General features: G+C 38.6%; 1 protein-coding gene across 1 annotated transcript in view; it reads right to left on the bottom strand.

Moving 5' to 3' along the window:
- The window catches only part of LOC137244431 (putative leucine-rich repeat-containing protein DDB_G0290503), a 242,858-nt gene that overhangs the window by 173,303 nt on the left and 47,559 nt on the right, over positions 1–21,996 (bottom strand). Inside the window, exons 3-4 of the mRNA XM_067773419.1 lie at positions 3,104–5,206; positions 2,809–3,035 (exon numbers count right to left, since the gene is read on the bottom strand). Coding sequence (XP_067629520.1) covers positions 2,809–3,035; positions 3,104–5,206 — 2,330 coding nt within the window. The remainder of the gene's footprint in view (positions 1–2,808; positions 3,036–3,103; positions 5,207–21,996) is intronic.

Below are 21,996 nucleotides of genomic sequence, written 5' to 3'. Positions count from 1 at the left end.
GTTAGGTTAGGTTGAACTGGCCGGTCAATAAGGACTTCATATAGACTGATTGAGTACGTAGTGTTACCAGAAGTTTGTTTTAACTACCAAACTGAAAAACCCTATCAAAAACCATGACCTTTGTTATAAAATAACTCCGTCCTCTTGGCAAATACTAGAAGCTTCCTAGGACTTAAGCCACTTGCTGTTTCTAGATCTGACAGCTGTATCACTCCTAATAGCTGGAGTCGTAGCCTGGCAAGTGCAGGGCACGAGCACAGAACGTGCTCAATTGTTTCCTCCTCCAACCCGCACTTCCTACATATGCTATCACTGACCAAGCCTAATTTAAAGGTATGTGACGCCAGAAGGCAGTGCCCAGTCAGAATACCCGTCATGAGTCTACAGTCCTGTCTTTTTAATGATAGAAGCAACTTTGTTAGTCTAAGGTTGTAAGACCTACACATAATCTTCGACACTTAACAGCCCCGCGCTTGAACCCACGCCTTTCCCGCTTGGTCGATCATGTGCACCTCTCGCCTTCGCTTAATTTCCCTCAATCTAATTGTGACGTCTCAGGAGCAAGCTTCAAGGGATGCGCCCTTTTTAGCTAGTTCATCCGCTTTTTCATTCCCAGTCCCGATTCTCTCCAGAGACTGTTTACACTCTAACACGCGTTTAGATGCTGTGCTATGCGAGATTGTTGCTTTAATTGCTGCTTGACTGTCAATATAAAAGTTAACACGGTTGCAGCTTAAGCTATTCTCTTCCAGGGTTTCTACTGCTTTGGTTACGGCTAATATTTCCGTTACACTACAGTAATCCGGCAGCCTGTAGGATCTGCTTATTTCCGGATCAGCACAGTATACCGCAGACCCTACTCCTTCCACTACTTTGGAACCATCTGTGTACACATGTATCGCCTCGTCCGCCATTTGCGCACCCTTGCGCCAACCGTCCACCTCTATTGTGGCCTTAAGATCTCCGTCGAAGCGCAGATAGGGAATCAGGTAGTCTGTTCGCCTTGTGATTGATGACGCTATACTACTATGGCCATATGGTCGGCGCTCAAGCTGCCCCGAGGCACCGAGCCTGATTGAAGGCCACTTACTATACTATAGGTAAGTGGAAACAATTGGAAAGCCATATGTTATTCAAACTCAAAACTAGTAAGAGAGTAGTTCTCTTACCGTCTTGCTCGTACATATATGTATTTGGGTGAAACATTTGAGCAACACGACTATGCAGCTTTTCGAATTTCGAATTAGAGCGGGCTTATATCCCTGCTAGACAGCTATCAGTCATTTGAGGCATCAATTGACAGATATGGCTGATGGAAATTTGCATCACAGCGTAAAGCAAAGTTTTTGTCAGGTTGTTAGAAGCGACATGACAAACCTGATGTAAACATTTTGTATACGTGTATGCATACACATACATACCATGGTTTTCTATAGGAATAAAAGGAAAAATTTATGCAAGTGTATTATTGATGTCAAAAATTCTGTTAATGTGTTGGAGTTTCTGTCAGCTCTGTCTAGCAGAGATGTTTGTGTCTTTGAATTTCGGAAAGACGCCATGAAAATTTTCGATCCTACAAATCTGCTTTTGGGTAAGAAAGTTAATTTCGATATTTTTAGATATTGTTGGAATTTTCGAAAAAACTGTTTCTATTAATTATAAACAAACATAGCATTATTTGTTAACAAAAATAGGCCAATGCACTGCGGCTGATCCATACGAATCGCTTCATATAACTTTTATAAGGTTTTAAGTATGCTAATTAAGCGAAAAAAAGCTTACAACTTTTTCATTTCGCCTAAGGAGCTCCGTAATTCTGGAGCAATTAAATAATGCCTGCGGAATTGACGCATGAAAAATGGAAGTCATGTCCGCGTGGCATGATATGATTTTGTATGATACTGAAAAAAATCAATGCTGAGAAAAAATCAGAAAGCAACATTTTAAGTTATGAGGGCGAATATTGTCAAATGTGACTATTTTGTAAGATTAACTTCACCTGTCTGGCTTTATTGCATCGTGGGCAGTTCTAACGAGGATTCGACTGACCTACCTGTTCAAATATCAGAATGATACCCCAGTGCCTCAAAATTAAAAAAAAAAAAACAAGGACGGAACTGTGATCGGTTGTGCCAAAGACCTTTCATGAATTGAGCTGAGCAATAATCTTATCTCATTCGTAATATCCTAATAATCGTATACAGTCGAGATATGTAATATATAGAGAACAGGTGTACATAAGAACAGATGACATTTTCGATTTATATCAAATAAATAATAGATCCGTAATCCTCGCACAGTTTCACATTTCTTGTTATCTGCATGAGATAGCTGTGGCCATGGATATTTTATCTGAACAACCCGTTTTAAAGGATATATACTTTATATACTACCGTTCTGTACACTTTTTTCAGACAACAATAAATGTCGTATACGTAATTATTTGGTGAAATTTCTAGCTGTTAACATTGGAAAGAAATTACGAGAGACTGACGGGCATGGCTAAATCAAACCAGTTTGTCAACCTGACCATGTCCGTATATTTATTGGTGGGTCTATCTATTCTCCTTTAAGGACTTATAATTTTAAGTTTCGTGACAAATTTAATATACCATTTTATTTTCATAAAAAGTTTAAAAACAGCCAAGACCTGCAAGACAGTTAAAATGGCATGTTCATATAAACTAATATCATAAACTCAGCTTTTGGGCAATAGGTGCCGCCTCTCTCACGCAGTTTTCTCTCAAACGTTTCTCGGTCGTAAAGCAATTGATTATATGTTTTAGCTACGCTCAACAATGTAGTTACCTCTTTATTTCTTCACGTTCCTTTTCCATTTTCAGCAAAATCCCACGTTGTTTTTTCTTTATAGCAACTATCTGCTGAAGTAATCCCTTTGACTTACATCGTTCCTTTTGTACTTCCAACCATGCTATTTGCCCTTTAGTACGATCGAACAACACCTTTTCCCGCATCTTTAATAAGGTTGACAAATGTTCTGATTTTGTTGTTTCGTTTCGTATTAATTTTGCATACTAAATATAAGTAAGGGAAATATAAGAATATTAATATTTTTAATAGACTTTGAGACCCACACACTTACCAGGCCGACATTTGAGTAGTTACAAGCTGAATCAGATAGACTGTCTTTATTTGTGGAACCTATAGAAATCTCTAAATTGGAACTATCAAACATTTCCAGAACTTTATGACTGGCTGTAACATATTTTGGTAGTAAATGACGTTTACAAAGACCACCTTCATTTTTTTGTAATTCGTTTAACTTAATTTTTTCTTCGTGGGAACGGTCTGTTGGCGAATGTTTTGAATGTTCTATATTTCGCTCCTTGGCAATGTTACCTTTAGTTTGAATATTATCCACTACGCTCTCCGATTTACAACATTCCTTTTGCTTATGTTTAATGCTGTGAGGTGCTGGTATGCCATTTAATAGTTCTGTTTGTATACAATTGTGTTGTTCATCTATAAAATCTTTAAAATTTTCTTTAGAATTTCTCATTTTTTGTGAAGTTGAAATATTTTGCATAACTTTTTTCTTTACTCTTTCTATTTTTTGTGCACGTTTATCAGATTTATTTAATTCATGTTGTGAAAATTTTCTATTTAGTTGAGTTTGCGTCTCTTCAGAAGCTACCCTTGAACGTGAACATAAACTAATTGAAATTACTTTAGCCTGGGAGCTTTCAGTATTGCCCTTTAACTCCTCTTCACTAGTAATAGTTTCATTCCTACTAGACACTGTACTTCTTTTATTGCAAGTCGAATTTTGACTAGAGTGACCCTCAAAGTCTTCTGTATACTCATCAGATTCTTTTGGGTCGATATATTCGCTCTGCTCTATACACTGCTGCGTGCCACAAATATCCTGCGTGCCACATTTATACTGCGTTTTATTTTTAGTCGTTTTTATTCGATCATTTACAGCTATAACGTGTGATAAACTACGATTGAAATCGTCTAAAAGCTGATTAATATTTACTTCCTCGTGCACAATCTTATTATTGCTAGGTTTTTGATCTATAGTACAAGCCTGTACTTTGTCACCTCGATTGGTATTCACGTTTTTCCATGCATTGGTTCTTGCAAAATTTATATTTGGTGTAATCGTAAGATTTTCCACACGATCAAGAGATAGCGGACTAATTGACCTCTGCAAATGTTTCTCATTTTTATCATTGTTAGTATTTTTGTGACCGGTATTTCTTTCCGGGCTATTGAAGATTGAACTTGATATTGTTGTGTCATCCTCCGGTTGAGTGTCAGGTTTTGATTTTGAATATGTTAATGGAATACTTATCGACGTTTTGGAAGAGGTTTGTGAAACGGTATTCGAAGATGGTATAAGTTGTATTGATATCGAGCTAATATTTGAGTTAACTTCGGATTGCGAATGAGTCGAATAATTTTTCGATTTAGTAAAATTTGGTGAAGCATCTTTATCGGCTGAATAAGTTACGACGGATTCCTCAAATGTATTTTTACTCACTGGGATGAACGACCGAGTGATAGATTGTGGAGTCAGTTCTTTAACAGTTTTTGAGAAACTTATTTGTTCATTCTCTGCTCTCTTTGAGAGCAAATCCTTAGTTGATGTTGTTTTATGGTGCTTTATTTGGGAATGTACTTGTTTTACATCTGCTAGCGCTTCAAGCTTTCGTCTAACAGCCATTATAAAATTGTATGGATATATCTGCACTGTACTGGGTTTAAGCCAATAAGGAAGGTCATTTTGCTCCGTCTTTTCATGTATAACATTCAACGTAGATTGTGATGCTTCACAATTTATCGGAACATAATTAAGCTCACCATTGGATTTTGTTCCCTCGATATTTTTGATTTCATTTGGACGTAGCGTTTCTAAATCATTTTCAATATTAATTGATTTACGATATGCGACTTCCAGTGATTTTTCTGGTTGGTCCAGCGTTATTGTCGCTATATCTTTACCTTTAGAAATTGCATTTGCTTCCGATGGCATATGTTGGCGTATTTTTGGTGTCATCATCTCTAATGCAATATTTTCTTTATCAAAGCTGAACTCTTTAATAGCACTGAACGAGTGGTCTTTGGTTTCTGGTTTACGCAATAGTCCTACACGTTTTTGCGAGGGTATGGGTTTGTTGCCTTTAATTACTTTTGAAGCATTTTGGTCACCACAGTTTTCAGAAAAACTTCCATCTTCCAGCTAAAATGGATAGAAGTAAAACATTTTGGTAGTTTATTGATGTTATTTTTCGATAAGCTGGAAATTTGAAGCTTAAATATAATAAAAAAATGTTATGTTAGATGGCGCAAATGCCTAAAACAAAGAGATACGGATATTCTTTACGCTTTGAATCTATCCTTTATAATGTTGATTTTTCAATCTGTCATAGTAAGTGGGCGTGGTAAACTATCGATTTTTGTTATATTTCATCAATAAATTTCATCACTATTACTTTCTGAAGATATCAAAACTGATTAAAAGCTCTTGTAATAAGTAAACATGTACTACATTTTCGGCTTATATTCAATACCCTCTATCAGCGAAAACACAGTCAACCCAATTCTAAATATTCCCTCGGAATTTTGTTCTCGCGATTTTTTTTTCCCGCGGAAAAATTTCTCCAATTCTTTTATCCTAGTGAGAACAATAATTGGGGAATAGGAATTTCGAATTTTCGAAGACATCTGTTTCGTCAATTGAAATTTCGTTGCGCATTTCTTATTTTGTTTAAAAAATAGAAAAGTTTAATTATTGTTGCGAATTTGTTTGAAATTAAGAAATAAAATATAAACAATGCACAATCCGCCGGAGTTGCCTGCTTTCATTCAGCAAAGCAATTTTCTGGCGGCCAAGTCGAGTTGAGTTCGCCTTTCGCCATATGCCAAAATCTATTTAAGCCTTCTTAAAAAATCCTTGCGCAATTTCTGGATGGCTGCATCAAATATACCAAGAGCTCTTCCGTTGCTTATGATATACTTTTCGACTTAAAATAAAGAATATTGTGGTTGTTGTTGTTGTTGTCTTAACAGTGAGAATATTGTTGTAGAATGTACATACATATTTTAGCACAAATTTGTACAAATAAGTGTTCTTTCTTAAAAAAACCAATTTCCTTTAACTATTTCGATGCGTTTTCCTTTAATTTAACAAGTGAAAAAACTGCTATGAAATCTTCCTCTCCCTCACATACATAATACCTACTTGTATCCCATAACCGGTTTCCGCTTTTTCGAACATTATTCAGAATAGGAGGAAAGGGAGAAGTGAAAAAACTCACAAGGAATCTTTATTTAGAATACGAGGAATGGGAGAAGGGAAAGAACTCGCACGGAATTTTTGCTTAGAATTGGGCTGAGTTGCTCAGGAGAACAAAAAAAACAGCTATACTTTAAATTTCTTATAATATGAAGTATTCCAATAGGTGATACAAAATTCCGTGGTGTATTCAAATAAGTCGTTTATACTTGCTTAAAAGTCAGATAGAGCTTTTTGTATTCGAATGAAAATTATTTCTATAAAATATATATATATGGCTGACAGCGGTTTTTGCAAAGCAATAGTGGAAAAGTTCTAGAGTTCTGTATTGAAGGTCATGATTTTGGTGCTCCTACCTGCCTATCAAAAGCTTTAACGGCGGACAGACTGACCTGGGCCAATCGTTTTCTTTTTCGACACTGATAATATTGATACACGAGAGTTTATGTCTATCTCGACCCCTTTACACCATTACACCCCAACGTTATCCGATTAAAGCTATAATAGCTAAGCATAAGTACAGCTGGGTATACAAATGTATGCCGCGCTTTTGAAAAAAAAAATGTCTTTGCTGATTGAGAAATTTTCAAAATAAGAATTAATTTCTTTAAATGATAGCCGGTCAATTATATGGTTTACGACAGTAGAAATAGGCTTTTTGACCATTATTTGCTTAGTGCAAAATTAAATAAAACTCCAATATTTCGGCTCGACGTTTCACTAAGCACCTTAGCTTCTTCAGGAGCGAAGCTGAATTTATTTAGTTATTTTTATTACAAACAACAACAATATGCATAAAAGAAAGTTATTGGAAAAAATGTTTGGTTAAAAATGAGCAAAAGGATTATTTTAATAGAACACTGACATAAATGTATGTATCTTTGCCAGCAGCCTCTTACGTAATTAATAATTTTTGTCTTCTATCAGTAAACTATTTTGTGGACTTGGGAGTCACGATAGATGCTAAACTTAGTTTCAACCTTCATACTAATGCTACGGTCAATAAGCCTAGAGGTGTTATATCATTCGTGAAACGATGGTCTAAAGAATTTAGTGACCCTTATGTAACTAAAGCGTTTTTCATCACTTTAGTTAAACCGATACTAGAATACGGATCAATAGTCTGCAATCCACAATATCGAGTTCGTGCAGATAGGCTTGAATCAATACAAAAGCAATTTCTACTTTTCTCTTTAAGGAATTTTCAGTGGGACTCTGCGTATAATCTTCCGCCTTATACTAGTCGGTTGAAGCTTATCAATCTTCCAACTCTTGCAAGTCGTAGAGAAATGCTAGGCGTTATATTTATGACTAAGCTCCTGAATGGATTGATGTCTAGTCCAATTCTTTTAAACGAAGTAAACTTTAACGTCCCATCACGAGTGTGAAGACATTACAAACCTCTTCTTTTGAGGCAGTGTAGAACTAGCTTTGAATTGAATGAACCTTTTCGGTGTTTGTGTCATGATTTTAACAATCATTCTAATTCATTTGATATAACTGATTCACTTTTTACCATAAAGAAAACTGTCTTATCCTATCTTAACTCGTAAAAAAAACAATCTAATAAAATAAAAATCTTCTGTAATTTAACAATGTAGTACGTATAAGTATAATTTCTAACCGTTATGTAATTTCTAACTGTTATGTATAGTACTCAGCTGATGATTTTTATTCTGTAGCTGAGCAGTTTTAGATCTCGACGCTTTCCACCTATCAACAACTCGGAAAAAACAAAAAGAAATCCGTGCGTCATGCGGATGTGCCGCTCGCGCTGGTCGGGCGGGCTTTGGAGGGTATTAATCCGTTGGGCATTATTATTATTATCACTGGATTACATTGAAGGCGTCACAAATTCAAAGAAAAAATGTTTGTTTACTATAAAATAACTAAATTATACATTAGAAATATAAATATAATAAAAATAAAAAAAAAAACTTTTTTAAAAATAAGCTTTTATTATTGGTTAATAAAATTAACTAAAAAGTAAAAAATAAAATAAAAGAAAAAAAATTTTTTTTAAAATAAGCTTTTATTATTGGTTAATAAAATTAACTAAAAAGTAAAAAATAAATTGACTGTGAAGAAAGTGTTATTATAAGTTCATTGTAACCTTTAACGATAATTAGGCTTCTTCGTCTGCGACAAAAAAATTCCATATTGTACATAATTATATATTTTTAACATTGAAACTTTACACCTAAATTATTAAATCTTACAGTTTATATCACAGTCCTAATTGTTCTAATAAAAGCGTGTTACATTGTGATAGCAATAAAAGAAGGTCCTAATTGTTCTTAATTATACCATCAAAATTTAACACGCGTTTATTAGAACAATTAGGACTGTGATATAAACTGTAAGATTTAATAATTTAGGTGTAAAGTTTTAATGTTATCAGCGGTGCCGTGATTAAATTTAGAAGGAAATTGAACTGATTTAGGCTGTATTATGTGAACGCCATCGTTCCCAAAGTCTACGCGAACCGATGGTATATCGTTATGGTATAGTTGAGCACGTAATATGGCCATATAATTTCAGTGGTGTGACCTTTGCTCCATTTACAAGTCCCTTAGCAACGTCAACGTTAGATCTGAACATAACTTTAACACCAACAAATATTTCTAGTTCTTTTGGAAGACCTCCTGTTTTGTTAATGTCTGGGTGTATTATATTATGAACATCAATCTGATCATTGTCTTTTCTTCCATCAATTAACTGATCTTGCTAATAATCAGTTATCAGCTGAGTGAAAGAAACTGTGCTTTTGAAACGATACGTTGAGCCAACTGTCAACAACCAATCGATAAAAACGTTGAGTGAATGAGCGGAAAACTGTTATGCTCACTAATTTGTCGTAAAGTTGCAACTGTGCGTTCCAAGAAGTTATCACTAATCAACTTCGCCAGCAGTTGTGCTTTTGGAATGCGCCCCATGCTTTGTTCAACTCATTCAAATGAATTTGTATATATGTGCATTAGACTGGGTCGATTTATTAACCTATATCGCGCCATCGATTTTTCGATAGGATTTGGGCTCAGGAAAAAAAGTTCCACTACGCATACCCAAAAAAATAATTTTTGAGCCTGCAAAATTTCAACGATTTTTTCGATTTTTTATGCATTTTTTCATGTCAATTGGCAAATGCAAAATTGGTAAATGTAGTTTTAAAAAAAAATTATTTTTTTGGGTATACGTAGTGGAACTTTTTTTCCTGAGCCCAAATCCTATCGAAAAATCGATAGCGCGATATAGGTTAACTTTCGTCCCTACAAATCGACCCAGGTTAATGCATACCGGGGCCGTAGAGAGAAAATCCGGGCCCGGGACTAAACAATTTACGGGCCCCCATAAAAAATTCACTAATACATTTGATTAACTTGAATTAATGACGTCTCATTCATGAATCATTATTGTTGGATTACATCAAAAAAAAACTTTTGCCACATCAACTAAATGATTTTTGGACTAAGAGCTGACAATAAAATTAACTCAGAGAATATTTACTATTTATACTATTTTATTGTAACGTTGAAATAAAATTCTCTTTTAATAGCCACGTATTGTTTCAAATAATCTGTTCTAGTTATTTGGTAAAATTCTAATACATTTCTGATAAATTTTATAATGATTATAAATTTTAATTATTCAATATGGAAAGTTCGGATATAAAAGAGTGGTGGATGAGTTGTAGAGCGTTTTCTACAACCTTTGACCTTCAACAAAACTTGCGAAAGGTTCTTCAATTAAAGAAAGGTTAACCGAACAATTTCAATTTAATATTTTGCTTTATTGGAGTTCACTCTTCGTCTACAAGGTTAATAATCTGAAAAGCTAAAAACGAATTCAATGCTAGCAGAAAAAGTATGTAGGAATATTCCATGGAAAAGCCCTGTTATATTACATTGACAATTACCGTAGAGAATCTCGTGTGATTTCTTGAAAAAGGTAAACAAAACAATAAGTGCGAAGAGACCAAAAACTATGCGTGTTGTTTTGTGTGCATTTGTAAAATTATATGTATATCCAACAACCAAAATGTATGAATGCTGCAGCGACTAAGGCGATGACGACGGTAGATGGACAATGGGTTTGAGCACAAAGCGAAGAAATTAGCTAAATGCAAGCAACGACAACGACAGCGATGATGATACGTTAGAATCGTAGGTATGTACCTATGTATGTATGTGCGAAGTAGAGAGTAATGCAAATTCGAAGACTGGTTGGAAATGCATGTGCGGCGTGGGTTGAACAATAAGTAGGGGCGTAAACATCCACTCTCCCCCACCCCCGCCTCCCCTTGAAAGCTTGCTATCAATTGTTACTGTTGAGATGATAATGTTTCTATTGGTAGCTTACATACTCGTGTCACTGCTCTTTTGTATGTTCCTTCAGCAGTTTTGATAAGAAACACTCGTACTATGCCATAAATCCCAACAAAGTATCAACAACTCTACCTAGTGGCCACTTCAGGGGTGGTGTGGAATCGTCCTTAATAAGAACCATGTCGTTGATTTTTAAATTTTGATATGTTGTCCTCCACTTGGTACGAACCATTAATTCCTTTAAGTATTCTTGCCGCCAGCGTTCCCAAAAGTTTTGTTGCATTGATTACACCATTTGGTATCTTGATAACAACCCAGTAGGAATTTGTTGGACCGATGGTTCAATTACCGTGGTGAGACTTCTGCCAATCAAAAAATAAGCAGGAGTAAGCGCACGAAGATCGTCAGGGGTAGTAGACAAGGGTGTAAGCGGGCGGCTGTTCATCATTGCCTCAGCTTGACAACAAACTGTATTTAGCTCATCGAATGTAAGCAATGTTGCGCCGACAACCCGTCGGAGATAATATTTTGCACATTTTACTGCGCTTTCCCAAAGTCCGCCGAAATGCGGTGACCGTGGCGGTATGAATCTCCATTCTATGCCTTCGTCTGCACAAGCTGATTGGACTGTATTAATATGTTTTTGTGATGTAAATTCCGATAACATCTCCTTCAGCTCTCGATTTGCTCCGACGAAATTTGTTGCATGGTCTGAGAAAATTGTGCGGCATTTGCCTCTGCGTGCAAAAAATCTCTTGAGAGAAGAAATGAATGCGGCAGTACTCAAGTCTGGTACCAACTCCATATGCACGGCCTTTGTTGTGAAGCAAATGAACAATGCTATGTATACCTTGATACGGCCCTTGCTTCTAATTCTTTGAGTTATTGACAAAGGGCCGCAATAGTCAACCCCAGCGATTTCAAAGGGATAAGCAGGCTGAACGCGTTCTGGAGGAAGTGCTCACATGAGTTGCTATTCTAGCTTGGGTTTGTTGCGATAGCATAAAATGCAATTGTGAACTACCTGTTTAACTATACTTCGGGCGTTGATAATCCAGTACTTGTCACGAAGGATGCTCAAGAGAGTTTGGCATCCAGCATGCAGGTGTTGACGATGCGTAGCTTCGACGAGGGTTCGCACGAATGGATGTGCCTTGGGAAGGAGAATTGGGTGTTTCGTAGACCACGGCAGTGATGAATTAGAAATTCTTCCACCCACTCTGATTATTTTATCGTGCAGAAATGGCGATAATTGATTGAGTGTGGAATTACGATTGACCTCAGATGTATGTAGTGTTTCGTACTCTTCGGCAAATTCTACACTCTGGATATATCGGAACAGTCATTAGAGACTTATCTAGTTCTTTGGCCGTGATTGGACCCGATTCCACGAAGCGATGACGAAGGGATGAAATAAAACGTTTAACGTAAGCAAATCTCCGAAGCAGTTTTCCGTACCTATTCACATATTTGAGTTCAGCTATTATATCTTCTTGTGGCGACGATGTTAACGAAACACAAAGTGCCCGCTGTTCTGGAAGTTCTTGCGAAGCGTCAACTGGATTACGTGGCCAGAACCAGCTTTCCTTTGTCAAAAAATCTGGCCCACTGAACCACAATTTATTATCGATGAGGGCATCTACTAGCGTTCCACGCGATACTAAATCTGCTGGATTCTCTTCGGATGGGACATGATGCCATGTGAAGTCAGCAGTAATGTGTTGTATTTTTGCACCTCGATTGGCGACGAATGTTTTCCAGCAATCTGGTTCACGTTGCAACCATGACAAGGTGATAGTTCGCTGAATGTTTCTAAAATCGAATGAAGCAGCTCTGAGAGCAACAGAGCAGCACAAAGCTACAATTTAGGTAGGGTTATCTCCTTCGTTGGTGCAACTCGTGACTTGGCACAGATAAGAGTTGAATGGATAGCATTTTCATCACAAGAAACGGCATAGATACATGCCCCATAAGCCTTACAGCTTGCATCTGCAAAGGCATGTAAATTAGTGTTATTGTTAAAGTATACGTACCGTGGGACTTTGGTGCGATTGACGAGGGTCAGTTGATGGCAGATACTCTCCCATTATGTGTGAATAGAAAGCGGTACACTCTCATCCCATGCTAAACGTAGTTTCCAGAGGCGTTGCAACAAGATTTTGCACTTAACGATGATAGGATTAAGTATTCCTAGCGGGTCGAAGAAGCTTGCTACTTGTGCCAATATAGTGCGTTTGGTTAGCTTCGATGAATTATGTTGCGATGAGCGGTACGAGAATATGAAGTTGTCGTTTGTTGGTGACCATTTCAGTCCCTCTGATGTGATAATTTCTTCAACGTCAGTGCTTGGTATGTCTTCAATTTTAATGATCTAAATTATAATTTGTCTCGCGCCTGCTGTCCGTTGTCCAATACAGATAAGCATCATGTTCCATTAATACTGGAGCTTGAATTTTATGAGTTTGCTATTAATTTACATAATAATGAGTGCGGTTTCAACTATAGTCGCTGCGATTTTGTCTTAATAAATAGTTTGATTTCCAATTTTGACTGGCAACACCTTTTTAATGGGCGTAATCTCAAGGATTTTGATGGTGAATGAGGACAAAACGAAGTACCTGCTGTCATCCAGCAAAGAGTCAGCGCATACGCGCCTTGGCAACCACGCTACTGTTGGCAGCCATCATTTCGAAATAGTAAAAGACTTCGTTTATTTGGGAACCAGCATCAACACTAGCAACAACATCAGCACTGAAATCCAGCGAAGAATTAATCTTGCCAATAAATGCTACTTTAGACTAGGTAGGCAATTGAAAAGTAAAGTTCTCTCTCGGCGAACGAAAATCATACTCTACAAGTCACTTATCGTACCCGTCCTGCTATATGGGGCAGAAGCATGAACCATGACAACAGCAGATGAAGCGGCTTTTGGGGGTGTTCGAGAGAAAAGTTCTTCCAAAGATTTATGGACCTCTACGCGTTGGCGATGGCGAGTACCGAAGAATTTTTAATGATGAGCTGTACGAGCTATACGCAGACATCAACATAGTCCAGCGAATTAAAACAAAGCGGCTGCGCTGGCTAGGTCATGTTATGCGAATTAAAGATGATGCTCCGGCCAAGAAAGTGTTTCTATCGGAACCCGCCTATGGAAGCAGAGGTAGAGGGCGGCCCCACACCGTTGGAAGGACCAGGTGGAAAACGATTTAAACTCCCTTGGTGTGACCAATTGGCGCGGGTTGGCGGAGCGAAGGAGCGACTGGCGCGCCTTGTTGGACGGCCATAACCGTTTAGACGGTTAAGCGCCAATTAAGTAAGTAAGTAAGTAATCTCAAGGATTGTTTTGCGTTATTTAAAAACAATGTGTCAGAAATAGTAAATAATAATATCCCGCGTTTTCCCGAAAGAGTGTATAAGTTGCCTTGGTACACCAGGAATCCAAAGAGACTTAAAAACTTACGTAATAAATTTCATAAGCTCTTCAAAGAATCTGGTAGCCCACAGCACAAGCAACTATACTTAAAGTATGCCAAAGAGTTTAATTGCCGTGAGAAATTTTTATATAAGCAATATATTCATAATTTTGAAACGAATATTAAATCGAACCCCGTTTTGGAATTTCATTCGCTCCAAGCGCTCATCTTCGGCAGTTCCCGTGTCTGTGTCGTACCAAGGTAAGAATTCCACATCGTCTTTCGACAAAGTTAATTATTTTGCTGAATTTTTTAAGGCGAATTTCGTGAGTGATGAACCACTGAATGACAATGGTGATATGTTCAATAATATACCGTCTTATCTCAACTTGTGCTCATTAGTTCTTGATATTGATGACGTTACTTTGGGTATTAAGGCTATCAAAAATTCAAAGTAATGCGATTATCAACAATTTTCATCTTTCTTTTTAAAGCAATGTGCGGTTTCTGTTGCGGAACCTCTAATGTATTTATATAATTTATCACTAAAGTCTGGCATTTTTTTGGATGAATGGAAAATTTCGTACATTCAACCAATTCATAAGAGTGGCAATAAAAATGAAGTTTCAAATTATCATCCAATCTCTAAACTTCCTGTTATATCTAAATTGTTTGAGAAAATTGTTATGGCTAAAATATCATTCATGGTTAATCCTTATTTAAGTTCTTGTCAACATAGTTTTGTTCTAGGACGTTCCACAGTGTCCAATCTCACTGTATTTTCTAATTATTGCATTTCATCATTCACGGATGGCTGTCAAGTTGATTGTATTTATACTGATTTAGCCAAAGCTTTTGACAGAGTATCGCACTGCGTACTATTGGGTAAGCTAGAAAGAAGGGGATTTCATTCCTCATTTCTACAATGGATAAGTTCATACTTATCCAATAGAGTCAATTTCGTCGTTATTGACGGTGTGGAGTCAGCACCTTATGTGGCTACATCGGGCGTACCTCAGGGAAGCATCCTTGGTCCACTCTTTTTCATTATGTTTTTCAATGACGTAAGTGCTTGTTTTAAACAATGTCGTCACCTCATGTATGCTGATGATTTAAAAATCTTTTTGAAAATTACAAGAGTCTGTTTCCATTCTTCAAACTGAACTCAATGACTTTAATGCTTGGTGCTGTAGAAATAAGCTCGCGCTCAATGTCAATAAATGTAGTGTTACGTATTCTAAATTAAGAAATACAGTGACTTCGACTTATCTTGTTTCTGATACAGCTCTAGTTGGGTTTACTTACCCCAGGGATTTAAGGGATTTAGGTGTTGTGTTTGATTCATCATTCACATTTACTGAACATCTAAATTTCATAATTCCCAAAGCTTGCGCCTTATTGGCATTTCTTAAAAGAAATGGCTCCGAATTTAAGGACCCATATACTAAGAAGCTGTTGTATAACGCGTTCGTTAGATCTAGGCTTGAATATGCTTCCATCATATGGAGTCCTCACTATGAGGTTCATAATATGAGGATTGAACGTGTTCAGAAAACTTTTATGAAGTACTGTTTACCTGATTTAAAATTCGACCAGCCCCTTTTGTTAATGGCGTAATCGATTGTCCAATAATTCTTGAATCTTTGGACTTCCATGTTCCACAACGTAATTAGCGTCAACATTATATGTTTGCTCTTGAGAATTTTAAGTCTTATTATGAGCTGAATGGACCAATCACACGCGCCCTAATTGTAATCAACTCAATTAATCATAAACATTGTATTGATTTTTCTTTATCGCGGCAATGCTTTAAAAATATGCTCTTTCTGCCTTAAGTTAAGTGGTTCTTTATTATATATAAGTATATGAAATCTTATGTAATCTAGTCTTTAGGATTCTCTGTATATCATAGACTAAATAAATAAATACATAAATAATTTCGTTGCAGTTGGACGCGAATTTACGAAGTGGAAACCCACCTGATGCTAGTAGTGCGGTAAATTCAGTCTTGATTTCTAGCACTTCCCCTATTGTAGGAAGAGTGACTCGCGATCCAAGAGGATAGGTTTCGAGGTTTTCACGTGCAAGTTGTTGTAAGCAGCGAACTGCTAGCTGGTGCCGTACGTTACCGTTTGAAGTTGATATGTTGTTAGAGGCTCTGCAGGAGAGTTACGCCACAATATACACTGCCACTTTGCATCGCGTAGATCAACGATGATTTGCCGATACATTTTAGCGATGTCGGCCATAAGAACGAACCGGTGAGTTCGAAACGGAAGCAGAATTTTTACAATATCGTCTTGTAGTATGGGCCCTGCGTGTAGAATTTCGTTTAAGGACCGCCCATTTGAAGTGCGCATGAAGCGTCGAATACTCACGCAATTTGGTTGTCGAACTCTCCTCCTTTACAACGCAGTGGTGGGGAATGTAGGTACCTACCTTCGAAGCTAACGCGCCCAGATCGACTGGTACCATATGTTGTAGCTCAATGTATTCTTGCATGAATGCCTTGTACTCTTGCTGAATAATGCGGTTACTCTGAATTCCCTTTTCCATGATGAACAATCTTCGACGTGCCGTTTCCAAGGGGTTACCTAACCCAGCAGGATTTTCTCTGAAGGGGAGACGTACGATGAACTTCTTCGTAACCAAGCAACGTGTCGTATTTTATCGAAAATGTTTTTCACACTCATGCTCAGTTGTTGCGTTATCGACAGGTGGTTTGTAGCAAACGTCTTCTACATTCCAGAACCTTTCCAGAAGAGATTCAAGCGATAAATTTGTTAGTTACGACGACTCGGTATGCGTTGTTGAGGATGAAGTAAACATAATGAGAGCGAAGAAGACGTAGTGAGGGCTCCAGCCACTACCCAACCCAGTTGCGTCTTTTGCAGAGAGGGTAAGTTTTTCTGCAGTTTTATTTGCCCCACAGACAGAATGTCGAAGAAAATGACGGCACCAAGAAGCAAATCAATGACACCAGGGATATGAAATGTTTTGTCGGGTAAGTTGATGTTTTGAGGTATCCCCCATTCAGCAATCTCTATATGGCATCGTTGTTGAGTCGAAGAAATCGATGGCATGAAGGCGGCTTCCACTAGTGACGGAAATCCAGTGTGCATGGATTTGATCCCAATAAGAGCCACGTATTTTGCCTTCGTTCGTAGTGCGCCTATTCCGCTGATTTCCATAGCAATTTTGGTTCGAGATAATTTCAGCATATTGGCGATGCGTTCTGATATGAAATTACGCTGAGATGCCGAGTCGAGCAGCGCTCAAGCCGTAATTGAATTACCTTTATTGTTGTGAAGTTGTACTACAGCTGTAGCAAGGATTACATCATTGCTCTTCATATGTGAATGCAGTGACGCTGCTGGTGCTTGGATGGGGTCTGGTGATGTTGGTGTCGATGGCAAATTACGGTGAAGCAGGGAATGATAACTCACCTTGCAATGTTGGCATCGATTGGTTGATGGACACTTGCTAGACAGGTGATTTTTACCCAGGCAATTCAAACAAAGATTCCTTTTTTTAGCTACGTCATACCTCTGCAATGGGTCCATAGCGGCAAATTTACTACATTTAAAGGCACTATGTGTGGCCACTTCATCGCACAGTGGACATTTATTGTTATTCGATGTGGTGACCAATACTGAGCCAGCCTTTGATGGACGCGCTGGGAATTTAGATGAGCTGTTTTTACTTGATACGTTATTGCTGGTTGATTGTTTGGCAGCGGCGCTCGATGAACGAGACCAGATCATCCCATGATGGAAGTTGAAAGGCATTGGTTGTAGCATTATCCCATTTGACTGACACTTCCTCCTCCCATTTCAACTGTTTCATGGTCCAATTTGGAAACGATCAGGTGCAGTAAAATACCATCGGCGATTTGGGGGGCGTGTTGCCAATGACTGTATGGCACGAAGATGAGCATTTATGGAGTCGATGAATTCTCGTAAAGAGGCAACGGTCGGGTGACTGATAGCTCCCTTGTCGAATATGGCTTGCAGGTGCGATTGAAAAATATACCGCTTATTATCGTAGCGGTTAACAAGTAGCTCTACAGCCTGTTGATAATTGTCGTGTGTAACTTCCAGCGACTGTATTAAGCGAAATGCACTGTCACTTAAACAAGAGCGTAGATATTGGAACTTCTCGACGTCATCAAGTCCTGTGTTGTTGTGTACTGTGACATTAAACATATTATGAAAGTCAAGCCATTCCGTGTTTTTTCCACTAAATTTCGTTAGCTGCAGCTTAGGTAATCTGTGCGATGCTGGTTGCGATGACGAAGACGAAAAATTCGGTGTAGGGACCATAGTGCTACTAAACCCATCACTCCGACGAAGTGCAGCTATACGATCGATTATGATGCTTTTTACTTCACAAAACGACTCTTCGAAAGTTAATCGGTGATCTAGCTCAAACTGAGACTCATCAAGGTGCTCCAACTCCGATTGTAGTCTTTCAAATGTGGTGAAATGATGTTCCAAAAGCGCAAGTTTATATTCCAGCTGTGAATACGTCAAAGTGTTGAATTGCTGCGCGTTTCAACGCAGTTCGGAGACTCGGCGACATAGTTGTTCTCGTTGCAGCTCCTTTACATGTATGTTGTTGGCATTTGATGCTATTGGTGTCAATTCGGCATTAGCATCAAATGATCGATCTTCGTTGGTCTGTGACATTTTGATTGATGAATCTTGTTAATGATGCGAGCCGGGGAAATCCGGCTCGAAGGACCTATGGATGAGTTGTAGAGCGTTTTCTACAACCTTTGACCTTCAACAAAACTTGCGAAAGGTTCTTCAATTAAAGAAAGGTTAACCGAATAATTTCAATTTAATATTTTGCTTTATTGAAGTTCACTCTTCGATGGTTACAAGGTTAATAATCTTAAAAGCTAAAAACGAATTCAATGCTAGCAGAAAAAATATGTAGGAATCATCCATGGAAAAGCCCTGTTATAATACATTGACAATTACCGTAGAGAATCTCGTATGATTTCTTGAAATAGGTAAACAAAACAATAAGTGCGAAGATACCAAAAACTATGCGTGTTGTTATGTGTGCATATGTAAAATTATATGTATATCCAAAAACCCAAATGTATGAATGCTGCAGCGACTAAGACGACGACGACGGTAGATGGACAGTGGGTTTCAGCATAAAGCGAAGAAATTAGCTAAATGCAAGCAACGACAATGACAGCGATGATGAGACGTTAGAATCGTAGGTATGTACCTATGTATGAACATGTGAAGTAGAGAGTAATGCAAATTCGAAGACTGGTTGGAAATGCATGTGCGGCGTGGGTTGCACAATAAGGAGGGGCGTAAACAAGTGGCTTTACTTGCTTTTTTCGCTGCAAAATTTGTATAATAATAACACAATTTAACTGTCTTGCCTTGCTTGTTTCTAAGCGGGGTCGCCCCTCGGCAGTGTTTGGCAAGCGCTCCGGGTGTATTTCTGCCATGAAAAGCTCTCAGTGAAAACTCATCTGCCTTGCAGATGCCGTTCGGAGTCGGCATAAAAAATGTAGGTCCCGTCCGGTCAATTTGTAGGGAAAATCAAGAAGAGCACGACGCAAATTGGAAGAGAAACTCGGCCTTAGATCTCTTCGGGGGTTATCGCGCCTTACATTTATTTTTATTTTTAACTGTCTTGCCAAAACGGATTCATCACAAAGCGTGGCAAGTCCTGAAACTCGCTCTTGAGATGAACACGATCTATGAAAGTTTTTGATTTTTGGAAGGACGCTGAAGGAACGTTCTGCACTAGCTACAGTGACAGGTATAGTGCAAAAGATACGTAAACCAACACAAATGTTGGGGAAAATCGTAGGTGTCATTAGCAATGGTGACAGACCTTTATCCAAATTTGCTTTGTAAATGTGTTTCAAGTGAATTATTTCGCATTCTAAGCTTTGAGAAATGTCCGACTTATATTTTTCGACAAATTTTACTGCACTCGCCCGAACCGTAGTTTCATCCATGTCTTCAAATTGCCACAAAAAGGAAAACGTCGCGTTCAAATTTCTCATAGCTCCAAATCGTTCAGTAATGCCAGTGATTACCGAATCGACGATCACCAAGAATGTTTTGTTTTTAAAATCAGACTCTGAATCATCCGTAATCATCTCATTTAAATTATCTTCAGAACGTCTTTTGGGTTTTCTCTTTCGAATGTCCGGAAACTTTGGAGAGATGTTCAATTGAGTAGCAACTGTTTTGCATTCGTTTAAAATTGTTTCTGATCAACTTCAAATCAGCTAATAAGGCATCTAGATGTCGGACCTCAACATCTATGGTGGCGTCTCTAGCTTGGAGGACACCGTTTCTTTCATTAATGGAAGTCAGTATTTTGAACCAAATTGAGGACAGCAAGATATATTCGAACTTGTTGACGTACTTGAGAATGCCGGTAACATCTCCGTATGCTTGCGCAGTCAAAGCTTTTGTCTGAAAGACTATGAAGAGAGCTCGGTACATTTTTTTGAGGATGTCCCATGTTGTTGTTGTAGCAATGCTCGCCCCACCTAATAGCCGCGGCCGACCACAAATTGTCATCAATATCCTCTAACGGGAGTCCAAGGAAACTTGCCGTTTCAACAGGGGTGGACCATAAGGAAAGGGGTGTTAGAGGCGTTGGTTCCACATTACAATTGAAGAGATGGTTTGTGTCATGTGGGGACACATTGCAAGCGGGGCATACATTTTGTATGTCGGGGTTGATTCTGGATAGGTAAGAGTTTAACCTGTTACAGTATCCAGAACGAAGTTGAGCAAGAGTGACACGCGTTTCCCTGGGGAGTATGCGTTCCTCTTCCGCAAGTTTTGGATAATTTTCGTTAAGTACTGGATTCACCGGGCAATTCCCGGCATAAAGGTCCGACGCCTGTTTATGGAGCTCACCAAGGACCTGCTTGTGTTTTTTCACTTCATACGGCTGGGTTCTCAGGTGCCGTATTTCCTCAAAATGTTTACGGCGATAACTCCTTAAGCCCTAGGCGGTGCTGGTTCATCAATCAGATGTCTGTTGGGATGCCCAGGTTTCTGGGTATTCAACAGGAACTGTTTGGTCAGCATCTCATTTCTCTCCCTGATGGGGAGTATTCTCGCCTCATTATGCAGATGGTGTTCTGGGGACATAAGAAGACAGCCCGTGGCGATTCTGAGAGCAGTATTTTGGCAGGCCTGTAGTTTCTTCCAGTGGGTGATTTTTAGGCTTGGCGACCATATGGGTGACGCGTAGCACGTAATCGGCTGGCTAGTTGCTTTGTATGTAGTCATGAGCGTTTCTTTATCTTTTCCCCAAGTACTGCCAGCGAGGGATTTGAGGATTTTGTTACGGCTCTGAATTCTCGGAACAATTGCGGCTGCGTGCTCACCAAAATGTAGATCCTGATCAAACGTCACACCCAAGATTTTGGGGTGTAGGACAGTCGGTAGCGTAGTGCCATCGACGTGGATGTTCAAAATGGTCGACATTTGGGGCGTCCATGTTGTAAATAAGGTCGCGGAAGATTTAGTCGGTGATAATTCCAGGTTTCGCGAGGCGAAAAAACTGGAGAGATCAGGGAGGTAGCCGTTTATTTTATTGCATAGCGCATCGATCTTTGGGCCTGGGCCTGTGGCCATTATTGTGCAGTCATCGGCGTAGGAAACGGTTGTGACTCCTTCCGGTGGTGAAGGTAGCTTAGATATGTAGAAATTAAACAAAAGTGGGGATAGGACACCACCCTGTGGCACCCCTTGTTTAATTCTCCTTGGTTTTGATGTTTCGTTTCTAAATTGCACCGATGCCTGCCGACCAACCAGATAATTTGCGGTCCACCTTTTAAGACATGGGGGAAGGGTAGACCCTTCCAGGTCCTGCAGTAACGAGCCATGGTTGACCGTATCAAAAGCTTTTGATAGGTCTAGCGCTACGAGTACTGTACTATGGTCGGGGTATTGATTTAAACCGCAATTTATCTGGGTGCTAATGGCATTTA

This window comes from Eurosta solidaginis, chromosome 3, assembly GCF_040869045.1.
Source record: "Eurosta solidaginis isolate ZX-2024a chromosome 3, ASM4086904v1, whole genome shotgun sequence".
Lineage (NCBI taxonomy): Eukaryota > Metazoa > Arthropoda > Insecta > Diptera > Tephritidae > Eurosta > Eurosta solidaginis.
The sequence above is the reverse complement of the archived record's forward strand: the minus strand, read 5'-3'. Positions and strand labels throughout refer to the sequence as shown.